Source organism: Rattus norvegicus, chromosome 18, assembly GCF_036323735.1.
Source record: "Rattus norvegicus strain BN/NHsdMcwi chromosome 18, GRCr8, whole genome shotgun sequence".
Lineage (NCBI taxonomy): Eukaryota > Metazoa > Chordata > Mammalia > Rodentia > Muridae > Rattus > Rattus norvegicus.
Genome location: NC_086036.1, coordinates 79727550 through 79744363, shown reverse-complemented (window position 1 = coordinate 79744363; position 16814 = coordinate 79727550). Strand labels below are relative to the sequence as shown.

The 16814-nt window shown below is 48.5% G+C and overlaps 2 protein-coding genes across 2 annotated transcripts in view; one reads left to right on the top strand and one right to left on the bottom strand.

Annotated features, from left to right (window-relative positions):
• Nucleotides 1-5731: 5731 nt before the first annotated feature.
• Ptgr3 (prostaglandin reductase 3) lies at nucleotides 5732-15082 on the bottom strand. The gene is made up of 2 exons (NM_001106129.1): nucleotides 14807-15082; nucleotides 5732-8811 (listed from the first exon to the last, which is right to left on the bottom strand). The coding sequence occupies exons 1-2, from the start codon at nucleotides 15013-15015 to the stop codon at nucleotides 7887-7889; spliced, it is 1134 nt and encodes a 377-aa protein (NP_001099599.1). The 5' UTR covers nucleotides 15016-15082; the 3' UTR covers nucleotides 5732-7886.
• A 1619-nt stretch (nucleotides 15083-16701) lies between these two features.
• The window catches only part of Tshz1 (teashirt zinc finger homeobox 1), a 76407-nt gene continuing 76294 nt past the window's right edge, over nucleotides 16702-16814 (top strand). Inside the window, exon 1 of the mRNA NM_001400632.1 lies at nucleotides 16702-16814. This exon is cut by the window's right edge and continues 979 nt beyond it. The gene's annotated coding sequence lies outside the window, so the exon portion shown is untranslated.

Here is a 16814-nt window from a genome sequence, read left to right as displayed (position 1 = left end):
GAATGGAGGAAGATACTGTGGGAGCCAAGGGGGAGTGGGGCACGGGGAAAGGAGCAGGGGCGGGGGGCGGGGGGCGGGGGCAGGAGGGGAGCGGTGATTCAGTTCTCAGGTATAAGGAACTAAGGACCTGCATTACAACATAAACTGGGAGGCAGACCGTGGCATGTGACCCTGAGGCTGGAGAGGCTGAAAAGGCAGATCCCTGAGTTTCCCGGCCAGCCTGAAGTCAGACAGAGATCTCAAAGAGAAAGAATGTGGGCACCAAGGTACTCTTTTACAGGTATATTCTTGTGCACCCACATCCACATGTGCATAAGCCTGCACGCACGCCTGCACACACGCACGCACGCACACGCACGTTCACGGGCATGCGCACCCACACACTGCCGTTTCCTCTCCAGTCTTTAAAAAGTTGTCTATGTCCATCCACTCCCAGCCTGGATCCTGGCTCCGTTCGCCACTCAATTGATCAGCAATCATTTCCGGTCCCTTGTCCCTGCGTCCAAGTTGTACTAGACACAGCATAACTGATCATTCTCCTGCTGGCCTTATTCTGACTCTTCTATCCCATATACCCTGTCTGTCCAGCTCTGGCCTCTTGTCTGGGTAGTGGGAAAGTAGAGAAGGAGGAAGAGACGCAGTCGCCATTTTCTAGTGAATGACACTAATCACAGTCAAAACCCTATGAGGATTAACATGTGCCAGGGACACTGAGGGCTCTGCCCAGTCCACCTTGTTCCAGCTCTCCCTTAAACGTCCTAGTCGATTTGACCTACACTTTTGTCAGCTCCCCCTTTCTCACAGTTATCCCCAACAGAGTTCTACCATGATTATTATGGTGACATATTTAACAAGCACATGCATGGGTTGTAACTTTTCCCTTAAAAGGCCACAGGCTCTTCGAAGACAATAATTCTGACTTTTTAAATAAAGGCTGCGTGTGTGTCGTCATGGTGTATGCTCCAGGAGACCTGACCTGAAGGGGTTGGAGGCTGGGTGTCCTTTTTTCTTCAGGGTAATTGTAAAATACTGTGCTCCTGCTGTGTGTGCAAAGACCTGTGGGCATGTGTATTTGGTGCTTCTCTATATGGATGGAGGTGAAGCTGGTGGTCCCAGGTCAGGGGATAGAGGACCTGGGTGTGAAAATGGACTCCACTTTAAGAACCAGACAATAACTAGGGATTGAGGTCCTGAGACTGTCCTGAGATTTGTATAGCTGTATCAAAAAGCTGTGATCATCAGACTGATCTGGGTTTCACAGCTGAGTTTCTAATGGGACGCTCCTTTGAAGTAGTTGGAAACAAAATAAACAAGTCCATGGTTGTAGCAGATTCAGGATGGATGTCTCTGTGGAGACTGTGTAACTGAGCACTTCTACTCTGTGTGTCATTCTCAGGCCAGCAGTGCCAATTCCCCCTTAGGAGATGCAGGTTCCTGTGTCCCCCTGACCCCTGTATCACTGAGTCAGGACCAGCATTTTAGCAGGTGACTTGCATGCATATTAAACAGAAGAAACTGGCCTTAGTCTGAGCTGTCATGGACTGCCTCAAGTCAAGCCAAGAATGGTGTGACATGTGTGTCTTAAGTGGACATGGGACTAATGTACCCATGTCTACACCATCATGAAGATAGTATTCAAATATGTAAAAGCGTTGTAAAAAAAAAAAAGTCCCCGGGTGCCTAAAGATAAGTCAAACTCGAAATGATGGATATCATTCAGTAATAATTCTTGACTTTTCTCTTCTGGACAAAGAACTTTTTTTTTTTTTTGTTTTTGTTGTTTTGTTTTTTAACAGCTGAAGTGATAAGGGGGTCCCTTCAACTCAGCTGCATTCCATATACACTGATGTACTGGGGTGTAAGTAATTCCCCAAAACTTGCATTGAGTAAAAGCCCTCAAGGAGACAATTCAATTTCCAAATGTAAATTCTAGCCACATGTAGAGGGAACGCTATTGCTACCATCCCCTGGTGAGCAATGAAGCTTCCTACAAATGTGATTGCCTCTGACATTGTCGCTCTTCTCGGGGAAGTGGCTTTCCAGCGTTAGAAGAAGCTGCTTCAGCTGGGGAAGGATTTGCTGGTGTAGAGTTGAAAGTTTACGCTTGTTATGCATGAGTTTGAGACAGAAATGATGAGGAAAGAATGAGGAAATGTTCAATGTGGTTCAGAAAGGCTTTTTTTTTTTTTACCCCTTAGTCTTAATTCTGATCTGTGTGAGGTCCTTGCCACAGCCTTGCAGAAAGCCTGTATCCATTGGGGTCTCCTTTCTGCACACCCTTTTACCTTGGAGCAACCGCTGACACTAGTGAAGCGACATTTCCCCCACCCGCCTCCCTGTGGGCTGAACTTGGAAAGTGAAAATTGGATTTCAATTAGAATAGCAAATTCAAATTTTAGCTATTTTGCTGCAACAGCAAATATTCTGATGGTCGATTATTATGTTAGGCAAAGATGAGCATCAGACACACTCTAGCCAGTACATAGTACACAGTTTATATCCGGTATTACTGGCATTTAAGCGTATGTTGGCTAGAGACCTTCTCTTAGTAGTAAAATACTAAGTTGTGGTATTTAGTATTTTTGTGTGTTAAACTTGCAGGCCCGTGTGTGTGTGTGTGTGTGTGTGTGTGTGTGTGTGTGTGTGTGATTATGCCTCTGGAGGGTCAACCTCAGGCCTCATTCTACAGTAGCTCTCCATCTGTGTTTTGAGGCAGGGTCTCTCACTGGGACCTGGGGTTCACTGATTAGGCGACGCTAGTTAGGCAGTAGCCCCAGAGCTCCTCCAGTGCCTGCCTCCTCAGGGCTAGGATTACAAGGGAGCACCACCACGTCTGGCTTTCTACAGATGTCGTGAAGTTCATACCTGGTAGGTCCTCCCGCTCGCAAGCCAAGCCCTTTACTCAATCAGCTTTGGGCCCAGTATGATGTTCAGATGACACAGCAAATTGGCTGAGAGCCCCAGCTCTATCAGATTATACAGTCCGAACACGATACTTTCCCTGAGTCTGCCATGGACCAGCCATGGCTCTGAAACATCTGTCAGCGTTACACCGAAGGGCCTTCACCAATGGCAAAGGGAGTGTGGGCAGAATTCCCCTGAGTACAGTGGGCTCTGTGACCCTTGGTGAACAGCGTGCCATTCCTTCTAGACCCAACTCCGGTTTTATAAGGTTGATAGAGTTAGATCATCCTTTAAAATGTAGCCTTTCCAAGTAACATTTAGCCTTATTTACAAAGGCCAGGGAAAGATACACTTTCCAGATCCCCTTGTGTTTCTGCTGGAAGTTGCACCTGGGAGCCCACACAGAATGCTGGGGGTTGGGCATATAGGGTCCAAGGTCAAGTGCTTTCAAGTGAATGGGCATCCTGTATTATTTCCATATTCCTCTACCTTCCACTGACCAAAGGAACGGCTGACAAGAAACACCCCAAGGCCCAGACGGCTGGTGCCTATAGAGGGTGGTGCCGCATCAGCAGGCAGTGCCACCAGACACTTTTCTGAGCCCTCAGCACAGATCTGTTATTGTGCTGGATGCTGCCACCCAGCAGCAGGGTATGTTCTAATTATTATTTTAATTTTGTGTTGGCAGAAAGATACTTTGAGGGAAGCACTTCCTTTGGGGGGCTATTCAGATCTCCAGACTTCTGGCTCAGGGCTTCTCAGCACACATGAAGAACATATTGGTTTTCCCCCAAACTGTCCTCTGTACAGTACTTACCCTACTGCTTGTGGGACCCATGATATGTTTCCCGAGTTCATCCATACCTCCTGAGATGGAGGACCTGCACAGAAGGGGAAGTCTACAGAGGGCAAAGCCAGCATATCCAAGTAAACATCGCCTGGTACTTGTGCCAGGAGTGCCTCACTGGCTGCTGGGTCACAGGCAAGCATTAAACAGAAGCTTCAAGCTTACATAATCAAAGTATACATCTCACTTGACTTCTTTTTCACATCAGCTCTTTCCTGCGAGAACTTCTCGAACTGACATATACTGGTAAGACATCATTTTGTGTTGTGTACTGTGGTTTGTTGATTTATTTATTTTGGCACGGGGGTGGGGTGGGGGTGAGGTGGTTGGGAGCAACCTTGACAAGATGGCTCATGGTAGCAGCAGTAACGTTCTCACAGCGAGCATCCTTCCTTCTGTGAGTTGCGATGACCTGATGCTAAAAGGCTAGGGAGAGCGGAATTTCAAGTTTACAGTGGCGCCGAGGCGCTGGCAATGGAGTTCCGAGTTTTGGCTTCTGTAGACGCTCTTATTTAAATAAATGGATTCTAGGCCATTGTGGGGAAAATTAGTTGCAGAAGCTGTGCAAATAAAAACCAAAACAGGACAAAAAGTCCCTCCCCCCGAAACAAACCCCTAAGCTGAAAAATGAATAGTTTGCATATAATTTTAAAATTAATATTACAAAACCAAAATATTTTTAAGGGCGTGGGAGGCAGAGACGATTGAGATTGGGCCATTTTTGCATCTGATCTTCCCTGTAAAATTTGTAAAACATAGGAAATTGGTATTCCAGGGGGACAGTCCTGGGTCCCATCAAGTTGACTCTCAAACCTGCACAACACTCATCTGAATTTTAAGATCTGAAATATGGTATTTGCCCCATGTGAACATGTGGTAGAGTCATCAGGAAAAGCATTTTGGTCCTTTGCACAAAGCCTCATTTTAAAGGGACCCTTGACGGGTAAATTTATGCAGCCCGAGAGTTCCACAAGGGGTTAAGACGTCACAGGCACAAGTCAGGTGGCCATTATAAATGTTACCCAAATAAAAACCCAAAACAGAAAGCCAAGAAGCAGGTCCCTAAGGCAGGCAGTGTCCTAAATGGTATCATCTGTCAAGTTTCCAGCGTCTTGTGGGGACACAGAGGAGGCATTCGTGGTGCTGGGACCTCACGGGCTCATTAGCTGCTGTGCTCCTTGAGTGCACTACACAGGCCTCCGTTTTAATAAGCCGCAGCGACTTCTCCCGTACCTGCATTAGATAAACACTGAAGGAAGTACTAACCACCAACTGCAGGAGCTCTGTTCCCTTCCCGGTAACTCCTCCGTTCTGATGCCGCCAGACAACAACACAAAGAGCCAATCTCTCTTTGCAAACCAGTTTCCTGGATAATTTTTTTTTCCCTTTTTAATGTTAAAATCAATCAGCATCTGTAGTCACCGTAAAAAGGAGCAGGAATTATATTGTTTTCATTCGGAACAGGTTTGAAGGGGTAGCATGGGACTTTTCAGAAGTCCTGACCAAACCCTAAGGCATTTTAGGGGATGTCTTTCTCAGGAGGCTGTGCCTTCTTCCTTGCTGGGCCACAGAAGCTGACAGGCCACAACCAAACTGAGAATTCCTTTATCCTGCGCCACACATCTGCCCTCTTCCCCTCTCCCCAGCAGAGCTGACAGTGACCCTGAATTATGAACGCACACTTTTCCTGTGTGGGGGCAGAGAGAAGCATGGGCCCTCACAGCGTTTTACCTTCCCCTAGGGATTGGTCCAAAACAACAATCCAAGGGGAACCAAACTGATACTCAGCTCTAACCCCTGGATTAAAAAACATTTTCCAAAAGATTAAAAAAAAAAAAAAACTTTAGCCATCTTTTTGGCATTGTTGGAACGAGTAGGATCACTTGGGCCTGTTTTCTAAGAATAAATAAAAACAGAATGCCTGCCGTAGTTTCTCTGTTTGGGGACAGAAAGGCATGTGTGCTTTTTTTTTTTTTCTTAATGTTTTATTTTAAACCTGGGTGTGCGAATTTTACTTTTACATATCTGAATTTAGTATGTTCCCCTCAAAACAAAATACATTTTTATTCCATAGCTTAAGGGATCCATCAGATAAAATGTTGGTCTTTCATCTTTATTACCCACCCATTAAAATGAAGGAAACCGGGACTCACTTCAGTTCAGAAGAGGCAATTTAGCTGGTAATGTCCTCAGTCCTCAAGCCTTTTCAGAGGGAGAGAGCATCATCAGTGAGATTTCACACATCTATCTGCATAGCAAGCGACTCAGCCTTTCAGACATATACTATGTTAAATTTAATAATCGTCTTTGATTAGATTATTTTATTACAACATTTTTTCCATTACCAGTCATTTCCTGAGCACACGGACATCCATAAAGCCCTTCCCCCCCCCTCTGTTGGTTATGTTTGTATACAAGAGAGCCGGCGAGGTCTCCCCTGTTACAAGAGACGAGGTCTAAAAGGGACAGATTAATAACTAAGCACCGTACTGGAAGAGCCTTTCTTGTCCCCTGCACCAGCAACCCTCTGCTATGACGAGGACACAAAGAGCCCCTCTCAGGCTGCTACCCTTCTTCATAACTCAGAGGCATCACAGTGGCAATAGCCTCTAGTGCTATTTGTCTTTAGTGTAGTTGTGACACTTCGGCGTGATCCATAATTTGGTGGCTATTTACCGTGACATTTCCCTTCAGTGCGGCCATAACACTCAGTGATACCATTATTTGGCTCCATTTACCATATAAATTGTATTGTTGTGCGTGCATGCTAGCAGCTACATTAGGTACCTGGAAATGAGTAAATCTTGTAAAACAGATACTAACAGCTATTCAGAAACAGGATCTCTCTGCTCCCCAGATGCAAGGAAAGAATTAAACCTGCCCCCCACCCCACCCCGACTTTTGCAGAGCTCTCCTAATTGCATTCCCATTCATTGAGAACGTTTGATGTGCTGAAACCCAAGACCCGGAAAATAATCTGACAGGCTTCACCTTCGATTAGGAAGGCACTGTGGGGTTTTGATTCCAGCACAAAAATACCCAAGGTGAAGGGCAGGCACACCAGCTATGGTGCGGTGTGAAGAGAAGCAGTAGGCAGGGTGATAGACAGGACTGCACCAGGACACAACACCAGAGCTCACTTCTCTCAAACACCGAGAAGCAACACAGGACACCTGACTTTCATTCCACGTCTGTCACCAGAGACCAAGTGCACTTTCCACACCAAGCCTCTGAGGAGAAGCAAATGGATATGATTTTTTTTTACATGACCTGGGTGCCTACTGTGTTTGGAGCTGTGTGGCATTTGCCCCTTGGGGACAGGAAGTGCCCCCCTTTTAACCCTTCACCTGCCAGAGTGAGCGCCCTTCTGTGATTGCTGTGTTGGTACTATGTGAGCCCTTTACTGAAGAGGCACTGCAGAGTTTTCTTTCTCCTCTGTGCACACTGGTTTCCAGTCCCCCCACTCCCCAAGGTATAGCTTTCTCTCCCAAAACTTTCTAATTGGAAATTCTCCCTAGACCAGAAAGTTCTTTTCTGCACAGACAGTCTAACCAGGATGTGAATTCAGGGCATCAAACAGTATATTCTTCCTTAAGACGCATCTGTTTGCTGAATCACTTTTCCAATAACAAGGCTAAATTTGTTGAATTCTCTCCCAAATGTCTATTTAGAAGATTGGTTAGTGACTTACAGTGGGGAAAGGCTCCTCCCTAAGCACAGTGCCGGTGAGAGAATTCAACGCCCACTGACCCCACTGCGTTCTCACCTGGTACATACCTGAGGTAAGAGGGCTGCTTCCCATGCAAAGGAGACTGGGTGAGCTATCTGAAGACTGATTTAAAAATCTCATCAAGCGGGAACATACTGACTCGATCAGGTCTCACATCAGGAATTAATTTACTTCTCTGGAACAAATAAAATTTGGAACAAGACCGTCCACGACTGAAGACTCGAATGTAAACGTTTTACCTTGTGCTATAGAGAGAACTTTTATTCAGGCATGTTATTTTCACCCCCAAGGAAGGGGGGGGGGGATTCATTAACACTCTCCTTTTGTTTTTAAGAAGTATTAAGTTCATTCTAAGGCACGGAGAATTCACTTCTCTCCTTTGACCTTTGTCATTGTTCTGTTGGGTCACAGCTTACTGCTGACAGGGTGTGGTAATTCAACAACAAGTTTCCCAATATTTTTCCCCGAGTACATATAGTCAACAGCCTGAAATATGGACTCCAGGCCAATGAACCTCCCCTCTGGGGCCAGGTGTCCCAGGTCCACCTCACACACCAGGTCCCCACGAGTGTACAGCTGTAGCAAGTGTTCCATGGCAGCCTGGTACTTGTCGAAGTAGTGGTTCAGGAAGAAACCCCTGAGGCTGGCTGACTTCTTCAGGAGTTTGGCCGGCAAAGCTCCCGCTTTGACTGGTGAAAGTCCTGTAGGGCTTTGGTAACCAGAGATAAACCCAATTACTATCAAGCGCCCTTTGGTGGCTAAGGCATCCACGGCCAGGTCAAACATGGCTCCCCCAACAGACTCATAGACTACATCAACTCCTTCAGGGTACTCCTGCTTCAGAACTGTCTCCACGGGCTCTGTTCTGTAGTTGATTGGCCGATCACACCCAACAGACTTCAGAAAAGCTGATTTTTCGTCTGAGGAGCAGGTTCCGACAACATGGCACTTGGCTAACTTTGAAAGCTGCACAGCAAACTGACCTGTGCCCCCAGCGGCTGCTGTAACCAAAACTTTCTTCCCTTCTGACAGCTCTCCAAGCTCTTTCAGGCTGATGTATGCAGTGGTGCCACTAACCAGCAAGGTGAGATATTCAGGTTTCACTGAAGGCATAGGAATTGCAATGCTAGCAGGCACCACTGTATACTCGGCAAAGGAACCGGGAGTCACATAAGCCACAGCCTGGCCCACTGTGTACTTAGCACTGGCAGAGAGACCTAAGGCCACCACCTCACCAATCCCTTCAAAACCTATGTCAAAGGGGGGCTTCACGGATGGGTCATAGCGGCCAGCTGAATAGTTGATGTCAGATGCGTTAATACCAACGAATCTAGAAGAAAACAGATGGATGTATTAAGATCCTTCCTTTAACTACCTTCATATTCTGCTTAAGGAAAAACGGCCAGTCTAATCTCAGTGAATGTCAAAGAGCTCCTAAACCGTAAGACTTGACAGAATGCCGGGGAAATGATTCTTTCTTTCTTAGGAGCCGGGAGCCGGGGAGAATTCCTACAAATGTATTAACTCGAGTTTGGGCAGATTTTATTCCTTTATAGTTAGGAATAATTTCATATTATTTTAATCAGCAAGTGACGTATTGGTATTTCCTGTACCACTTTTCTTCTGTCCTCTTTCAAAAGGAGAAATAAGGGAAGGGCGAAGGGCGGGGGTGGGGTGGGAGTGGGAGTGGGAGTGGGGAGCAAGCCAGGAAGCCTGACACACAAAGTTCACTGAAGCTCTGAGCTGGAAATTAATTGGTCTCTTAACAGAGATGTTAAAAACAACGGTGGGATACAATATATGCGAAGTAGCACACTTGTATCGATTCTGGTAACAATTTAACACTTCAGATAATAATAGTAATGACAATGATATTATTGAAGATTGATGGGCGTGCAAGGCCGTCCTTGCGACATGTTACTGCCCCAGTTGTTTGAAACGCCACAGCAAATTTTCTCTCTGATATAACTATGCCCAGCATGAACATATGCATTTTGATTAATTGAACAAAAACTGAGGAGAGAGATTTTTTTTATGCAGCATTCGGCATTTTGCAGCCTCTTTCAGATGGAGAGGGAAGCAAGCCTCACTGTATTTTCCTGACAAGAAGCAGAGGCGCGGCCTGATTAATAGCAGATGACCGGTTTCCTTCTGCACCCAGGCTCGCTGTGAAGCCAGTATTTTACCAGCTTTTCTTCATACCCCAGTATACCTCATAACAAAAATATCCCTGTGGTGTGGTTGTAGCTATCTTCTAAGGGATGCTGAGGGAACCCCGACACATCGGATCTCCCAAATATTATTTCCTCCCATAAGAAAATGAAAACAAGGCAGGAGCAAGGTGAAAAGGATTCACTTTTAGTTTAACGAACATAAACTATGGGTCAAACACACCTTCATTGTCTATAGATTGTGCCCTCTATTTCCAAATGGCTTGTCACGAGTATTCTACCATAAGAAATATTTTTCTAGGTTGTGGAAATAAGAACACTTGAAACAGTTTCTCCCTCCAAGTGGCTTTCAGAAGCCAACTTACGCTGGCTCCAATATTTCTGTAAATTCTGCTTTCTGTACTCATAAACACAATAGTAAAAAATGGGGGAAACCAGCTTTGTTTATTTTTCAATACCAAACCGCCAATATTCTATTTTATTTTTTATTTTTGGAGAAGGGGTAGGAGGGCTGTGTCTTATCATTTCCCCTTTAATTTACACACTTCTTCAGACCTGACCTTTCTAAAAAAGGCTGGCTCACTAGATCTTGATTCTGGAGCTCCCAGGGCCAGCCCACTAGAGCTAGGCTGCAGGGCATCTCAAATTCCTTGTCCCTTCACCCAGCTGAAAAGCCAGTTCCAGGAGAAAAAGCCTGGTAGGCTAGACTTGATCTTAGGGCTGGGTTTGCTTAGTGGTTGGGGAACAGAGACCAAAGGCCAGTTGTCCATCCTCTCTCTACTCATAGTTAACTCTTTCTGCTCCCCTTCCAGGCTGTGTTCATTTGGCATCTCGAGGTCCACAGGGGCTGCTCTCCTCCCAGGAGCCCTGAGTCTGGCTCCTAGAGAAGCTGGGGATAGCCAGGCCCACTGCTGCGGCCCAGGGTGTGGGGTTGGTAGGAAAAACTGGACTGAGAATGGAAATACCTCCCTAACCCTCCATCTCCCCCTCCCTCTGGCGGTGGCTTTTTTCCCTGGAAGAGGTGGAGACCTAGCAGGGCACACTGGCGGAAGGGGGCAGCTGCGGCCAAGTTTGGAGGGATGGGAATAGAGCTCTGCTGAAGTGGTTGCCGATAGCTTTCAAAGGCTTGGGCAGGAAACACTACAGCAGTCACTGTGGCGATCAGCACCAGCAACCACTGGCGAGGTGGCGCTGACCCACAAGCCTGTGAGCTTCTTCCAGCAGGCATCGGCCCTGCAGCGCCCTGGTCAGAAAGCCGCGCACCACATTGGGGTGCTTTGGGTTGGGTCTGTGCAGGAAACGGGGCCTTTCCATTGCCACCATCGGGAGAGACACCAATGACCACGATCCGGAGCGAGACGAGGTTGCTGGGCTTCCGGTCCCCACGGACATGCTTTTCCCAGGAAAAGTCCCAGAAAAGCCATGCAGAGTGAAACCTTCCAAATCATGACCTTGACCCTTATGCACGTTTATTTATTATTACCACCCTCTTCTAACCTATACTTGTCGTCGGGGAGCGGTTCCAACTATTGCCTATATCGGCTGTCTTTTGGTCCCGTGTTCTCTCTAGAGTCTTTTGGTCCATAGGGCTAGGAGCCCTCTCTCTACCTGGTACCTCCTCCTGACACTGCATCCCTGTCGCGTGGTGCTGGAGACCCGCCACCGCCTGGGACGCACCTTGGCACCTTGGTCCTTACCTGAGCTTTAAACTATAAGCAATGCAAGCATTTCGCTCCTCAAGAACCAAGTTCAAGGGCAGCGGGCTCAAAGGGGAAGAAGAGGGAAGAAAGGCGAGCCACAGAAAAGAAAACAAAACAAAACAGGAAATATGCTGATGCACTTGGAGACCCTGCCTGTACCCACTTCCTCCATACATGAAAATGTGTGCCAGCAATGACCACAGGACCCCGGCAAGTCGAGAGAAGTATGCACTGTGAAAACTAAAGTCAGGGCACTCCACGAAAAACAAGTGGGACCACAGCAGGCATTTCCCAAATATGTGCCCTTCTAAAGCTGCTTGGTTATTCATACCAGAAAGAGGTGAGCTTCATTTATTGTAGAACAGGGTGACAGGGTGAAGTTTTCATTTGAACAAACACCAAACAGAAAACTTAGACTATAGAAGAGCCTTGAAAACTGGGAGACAAAACAAAGTCATCTAAGCTGCACTTTCCTTGAAAAAAAAAAAAACAAAAGAAAAATATAGAAGACAGAAGACAAGAAGGAGGGGGAGGAAGAAGAAAGAAAGAAGAAGAAAGAAGAAAGAAGAAAGAAGAAAGAAGAAGAAGAAGAAGAAGAAGAAGAAGTTGTAGTAGTTGGGGTGTGTGGGGGGAATATCTCGGCTTGGAGAGTGAGCAGAAATATTTTACCCTCCCGTGAGCACCAAACCGTTTATCACAACGCCCCCCCCCGCCATTTCTACAAACTCTTTGCATTATCTTACACTTGAACAGAAAATCGTTAGGAATATTTGGAAACGAAAAATAATCTGTCACTCTCACGAAAAAGCCAAAAATAGCACACCAAGCAGACTTGACCATCGGAGTCTGTCTCCTCTTCCGAGGGCTGGGTGGAGGTGGGGGTGGCGTGGGGTGGGGGCATGGGACAGTAAGGTAGTGACTGATAAAGGAACATCAATTACTGATTCAAGAGGAGTTCTGTGCAACCTCCACACGTTTCCCCCTCCATTGTAAACTTTACTGCCCCGAATCCATGTCTAGCTTGCATGCGCTGCCCTTCTTGTGAATGAAGGAATGTATTTTGCTAACAGGAACGAGGTGTGGATATAGTTCACTGAAAGAAAGTCAGAGCACTGGGCACAAAAGCTCCAAACATCCTTCAAAACAAATTCATTTGGGCTCACTCGCTAATTCTAGGGAAGATTTTGTTATGCTAAAAACGGGGAACCTCTGAATAAAATTTTAATGCAATTAGCACTACTTAGGAGGATGTGGGCCCTGTATTCAAATGAACTAACTTGCGGGTTAATTATTAAACCCTGCTCCTTAAAATAAAAAACCAAAACAAAACAGGGAAGGACACTGACAGTGCTCATAAGAAAAAAGGATCTGCCTACAGCTGAATGACTCCATAACTGAACAGTAACGGGAGGGGCAAAGATTCTGCCTGCATTTTCCCCTGCTGTGGATTCAAGGTAGAAGTTGGAGGTCAAGTTGTTCATATAAAGCACTTGGGCCAAAGGGGCTCCAGACAGACATGGAAGCAAAATAGAGACGTGTATTTTTAAAACAGTCTGAACAGCTATTTCCTCCAAAATGGCAGGTCTACTCTCCGACAATCTGATTTCAGGGATCCAAGAAACATTCAATTCCAGAACAACCTCGATGACCTGGGGGATCCAAGGGTGCTGCTGTGAGACTTTTGGAGAAGGGGAAAGGGAGCTTGCTAAACCCAAGAAGCTTTGGGGGGGGGGGATCTCCAAGAGTTAAATAAACTCAAGGGTGAGAGGCCCCCAGACCAGCAAAGCGAGCAGCCTTGGCAGGCAGGCGGTCGGGCGGCGGGAGTCCCACCTCCATGTTACTAGCACTCTTCTCCCACTTCACACCTTCTCTCAGCCTGTCCCCTGGTGGCACCCCCTTCCACATTTCACACCTGTTTCAACAAGGGATTTTATGTAAGCAGTTTGTGTGCGTTTATTAGTGTTTACAGTCAACACTATATAAATCACAACAATAAAAGAAAGCGAAAGCCGGGCATGGAGCTTTAAAAAACAAAATCTCCGATGAAGTTTGCTCAGAAAGCTTTTCAGTCTATTCTCACCTCCACTTCTCACAAACCACTAGTGTGTTCTGGATGTTCTATGTGAGCACAGTCCAAGCCCTTTTTAGGTCGGCAGGGTTCAAATTTTTATTCTCCACAGCCTCAGCATTTCGTCACACAATGAAGCAATCCTCTGCTCCATGCGCGGCCGGCCAAAGCGTGTTAAGGACACACACGCGCCACCCTTTAAGAAAGTCTCCACCCACGCACTCCACTCAATCCCACCCACTGCTCACTCAAACGCTAAGGTTCCAACAGGTTCCCAAAAGTTTCACAATCAGGATTCTTCATTCCTATAGTCTTGTTAGGAAGGATGGTAGGAATCTTTAAACTGGACTGTCTGGACCAATCTTCGCACCCAGCTACTTGAGTAGAAAAGTTTCCTCATTTAGCCCTTCCAGGGGACCTAGGATACTTTCTGGTACAGAGTTTACCGCTTGGATACAACCAGAACTAACTCTCCTCTTCCGTAATTTCATCCAACTTCCAATGCGCCATGCTGGGACCTTCGAATGGAACCCAGAAAGTGAAATGGCACAGAGGAGAAGACCCTGACAGTCCAGCATTGAGAGGACGCTCCGAGCAGACCTCAGTGTGGTATGGCCTGGACCGAGCACAGCGAAGCCCCACACTTCCTCCGCTTCACCCCTTAATAAAGATTAGCGATGTGGAAAACCATTAAGGTGGATAGCCTGGGTTAAACAGTCAGTCTGGCAACAACCAGTGTGCCATCCGAGTGTCTGCAACGCATTCAGGCAAATGCAGCCATGCCCCCGCCCAACCTTGGCTCAATTGCCGGGTGCACGCCCCCGCTTTGCACTCAGGGGACAGAGCACAGTCAGATGGCACTGACAACACGCAGACTAGGTGCACACCAACACACCCAAGGACAAGCTCCACCAATACGAGGAGGGGACAGGAAAAAGCAAACCAAACATGGGCCCCCTTCCTCCAAAGCACGTTTACCTAAACGTCGCAATGTGTGTCCAGGCTGTTGCTGTTCCACTAAAAATTATGGCAACGCAGGAACCGTGGGTGCGCGCGGGTGGGCCGGGTGGGGAGCCTCCCTTTCTGGGTCCCGTCGTTTTTATTTAGGGAGCGGGAGGGGGAGGAGGAACGGCTGGGGGAGGGGAGAATCCCAAATTAAAATAACCCCCAGATAAGAGGACGTTTGGTGGCATCGGGTATTCACACCAGCAAGTCACATTACATTCGCCTTCGCCAGATGGCGGCGGGTTCAATTTCCTGGGATCTCGCAAAGTCAGGCTGTGCGCCCGAGCGCGCGCCGCAGTGTGGGCAGGCAGGCGACCCGGGACAGCCGGGAGCCCAGCTGCGCGGGCCGGGGACCGGGACGGGGTCGCGCGCCGGGCTCACCGGTTCCGGACGAGGAGGTCTCCGTCCCCGGGGAGCGGCACTGGGCAGTCCCGGCGCAGGGTGACGGCCTCGTGGAAGTTAGGGCTCAGCCGGGTTACCACCAGCTTCTGCATAGTTCGGGGGATGGCGGAGCCCTGGAAGTCCAGGAAGTGACGGGCGTACGACATGTCCACGATGGCTCGGGCCCCGGCGGTCGCCAGCCTCAGCATTGCCCACGATCGGCTCCGCCCGCTCCTGCGCCTACGCTGGGCCGGGTCGCGCCCAGTCCCGGCCGCTTGGCTCCGCTCGGCTCCGCGCGGGCGGGCCCGCCCCTCCTCCGGCCCGCGCCCTCCCCTAGGCTCCCGCCCTCCCCTCGCCTCCTGGCTCCCGCCCCCGCCCTCCGGCCCGGCCGTGCGCCGCAGCCCCCGCGGAACCCGGGCGCCACCCTAGGATCCCTGCCCGGCCCCGCGGCCGCCGCAGCCGCAGCCGCTGCTCCTTTAATCTTTTTGTTTTGGTTTGAATCCGCTCGGCTCACACTGGCCTAGGATCTCCTCCGCCCTCCCCTTTCCTCCGGGCGCGGGAGAGGCCCCGGATATCCCCCACCCTCCGCACGCTCTGCGATGGGATTTGATTCCTCCACCGGGGGCGGGGGGCGCCAAGCTAAAGGGCCAGCGCCCTGGCGATCGCCGCCGCCGTAGCCCAAGCGTCCCTGAGCGACAAGGCGGCCGGCGGCCGGCGCAGGCGCCTCCCCTTCCCGTGCGAAGCATTCACTTCCTTGCAAGGTGGTACGAATCAACCCCGAGCGCGGCCGGGGCGGCGGGGCACGGCCGGGGCCCGGGCCTGGGCCGGGCGGGGAGCCGGGGCGCTGGTGCACGCGCACGAGCGCCTTCCTGCGGGCCGAGGGCGCTCAGTGCACGGTGCACCCTGGGCCTAGGCCTCCCGTGCTCCGAGCGCGCCGCTCGCTGTGCTCTCGGTCTGTCCCGTGCAAGTTGCACGAACTAAGCCATTTTATTTATCTTGGCCTAGATTTCGTGTTTTTCCATGGATGTTTTAAGTAGCTCCACAAGACTGTTACAGCTTTCCCATTGGGAGAGAACACACATACAGAGCTAGATGGCCGAATTCCCAGAGCGTAGAAGCATTTTAAAGTTCTAGGTGGGGCCCGCTGAGGGGCTCAGCGGAATTGGAGACTTTGTGATGATCTTTGAAGACTTCGTTTTCTCACGCATCTAGAAAGATCTTTCTATCGTGCCATTTTTTAGCTAATTGTGCCCACTGACCAGATTATTCACCCTTTTAAATAAGGTCAACATTAAATATTTCCGGACATTTTTGTGATGAGCTAAGTCCATCTTTATATTTTAGATGTTCATTTTAATTTAAAAATATCTTCCATTTTCCACTTAACCTCTGAGTTGCAGAAATACAAAAGCCACACCGTCCCTCACCAATCAAGTCTACCCCCCCCCAGACTAAGGGTGCATAAGTGAAACAGGTATTTTTTTCCCTCAAATGTAGGACGTGTTTCACCCAAGAGTGTTTCAGATCCACGTGGGCGCGTGTGTATGCATGTACACGCGGGGGAGGGGAGCTAACAGGTTTAAGAATCTGCAGGAACTGATGTCTGCCTGACTAGACTTAGGACTCATGGGTTCCGCCCGAGATCAGCCAGTGCATTACAACACAGCCCCCTGAATGTCTTCCTGCAACGTGCAATCTTTTATGTTATGCTGTATTAAGATTTCTTTTCTGTGTCATATTGTTTAGCTCCGAAAAAAATAAAAGAAAACAAAGCAATTAAAAAGATTGACAGGTATGGCTTGTGTGAGACCTATTTGTAATTGTCAGGGTGACGTTGGCGAGAGGAGGAGGAGTAAAAAGTGAGGCAGGAAAGCAGCTCGATGTGTCTGTCTATCAGTTGAGACTGTCTGAAAGCTCTGCGATCCGAATGTGTGTTATATTTCACTGAAAAGAGGAGAGAGGGAGAGCGCATCTCCTCTCTCCCAGGAGTTTGGGGGGGGGACAGTAC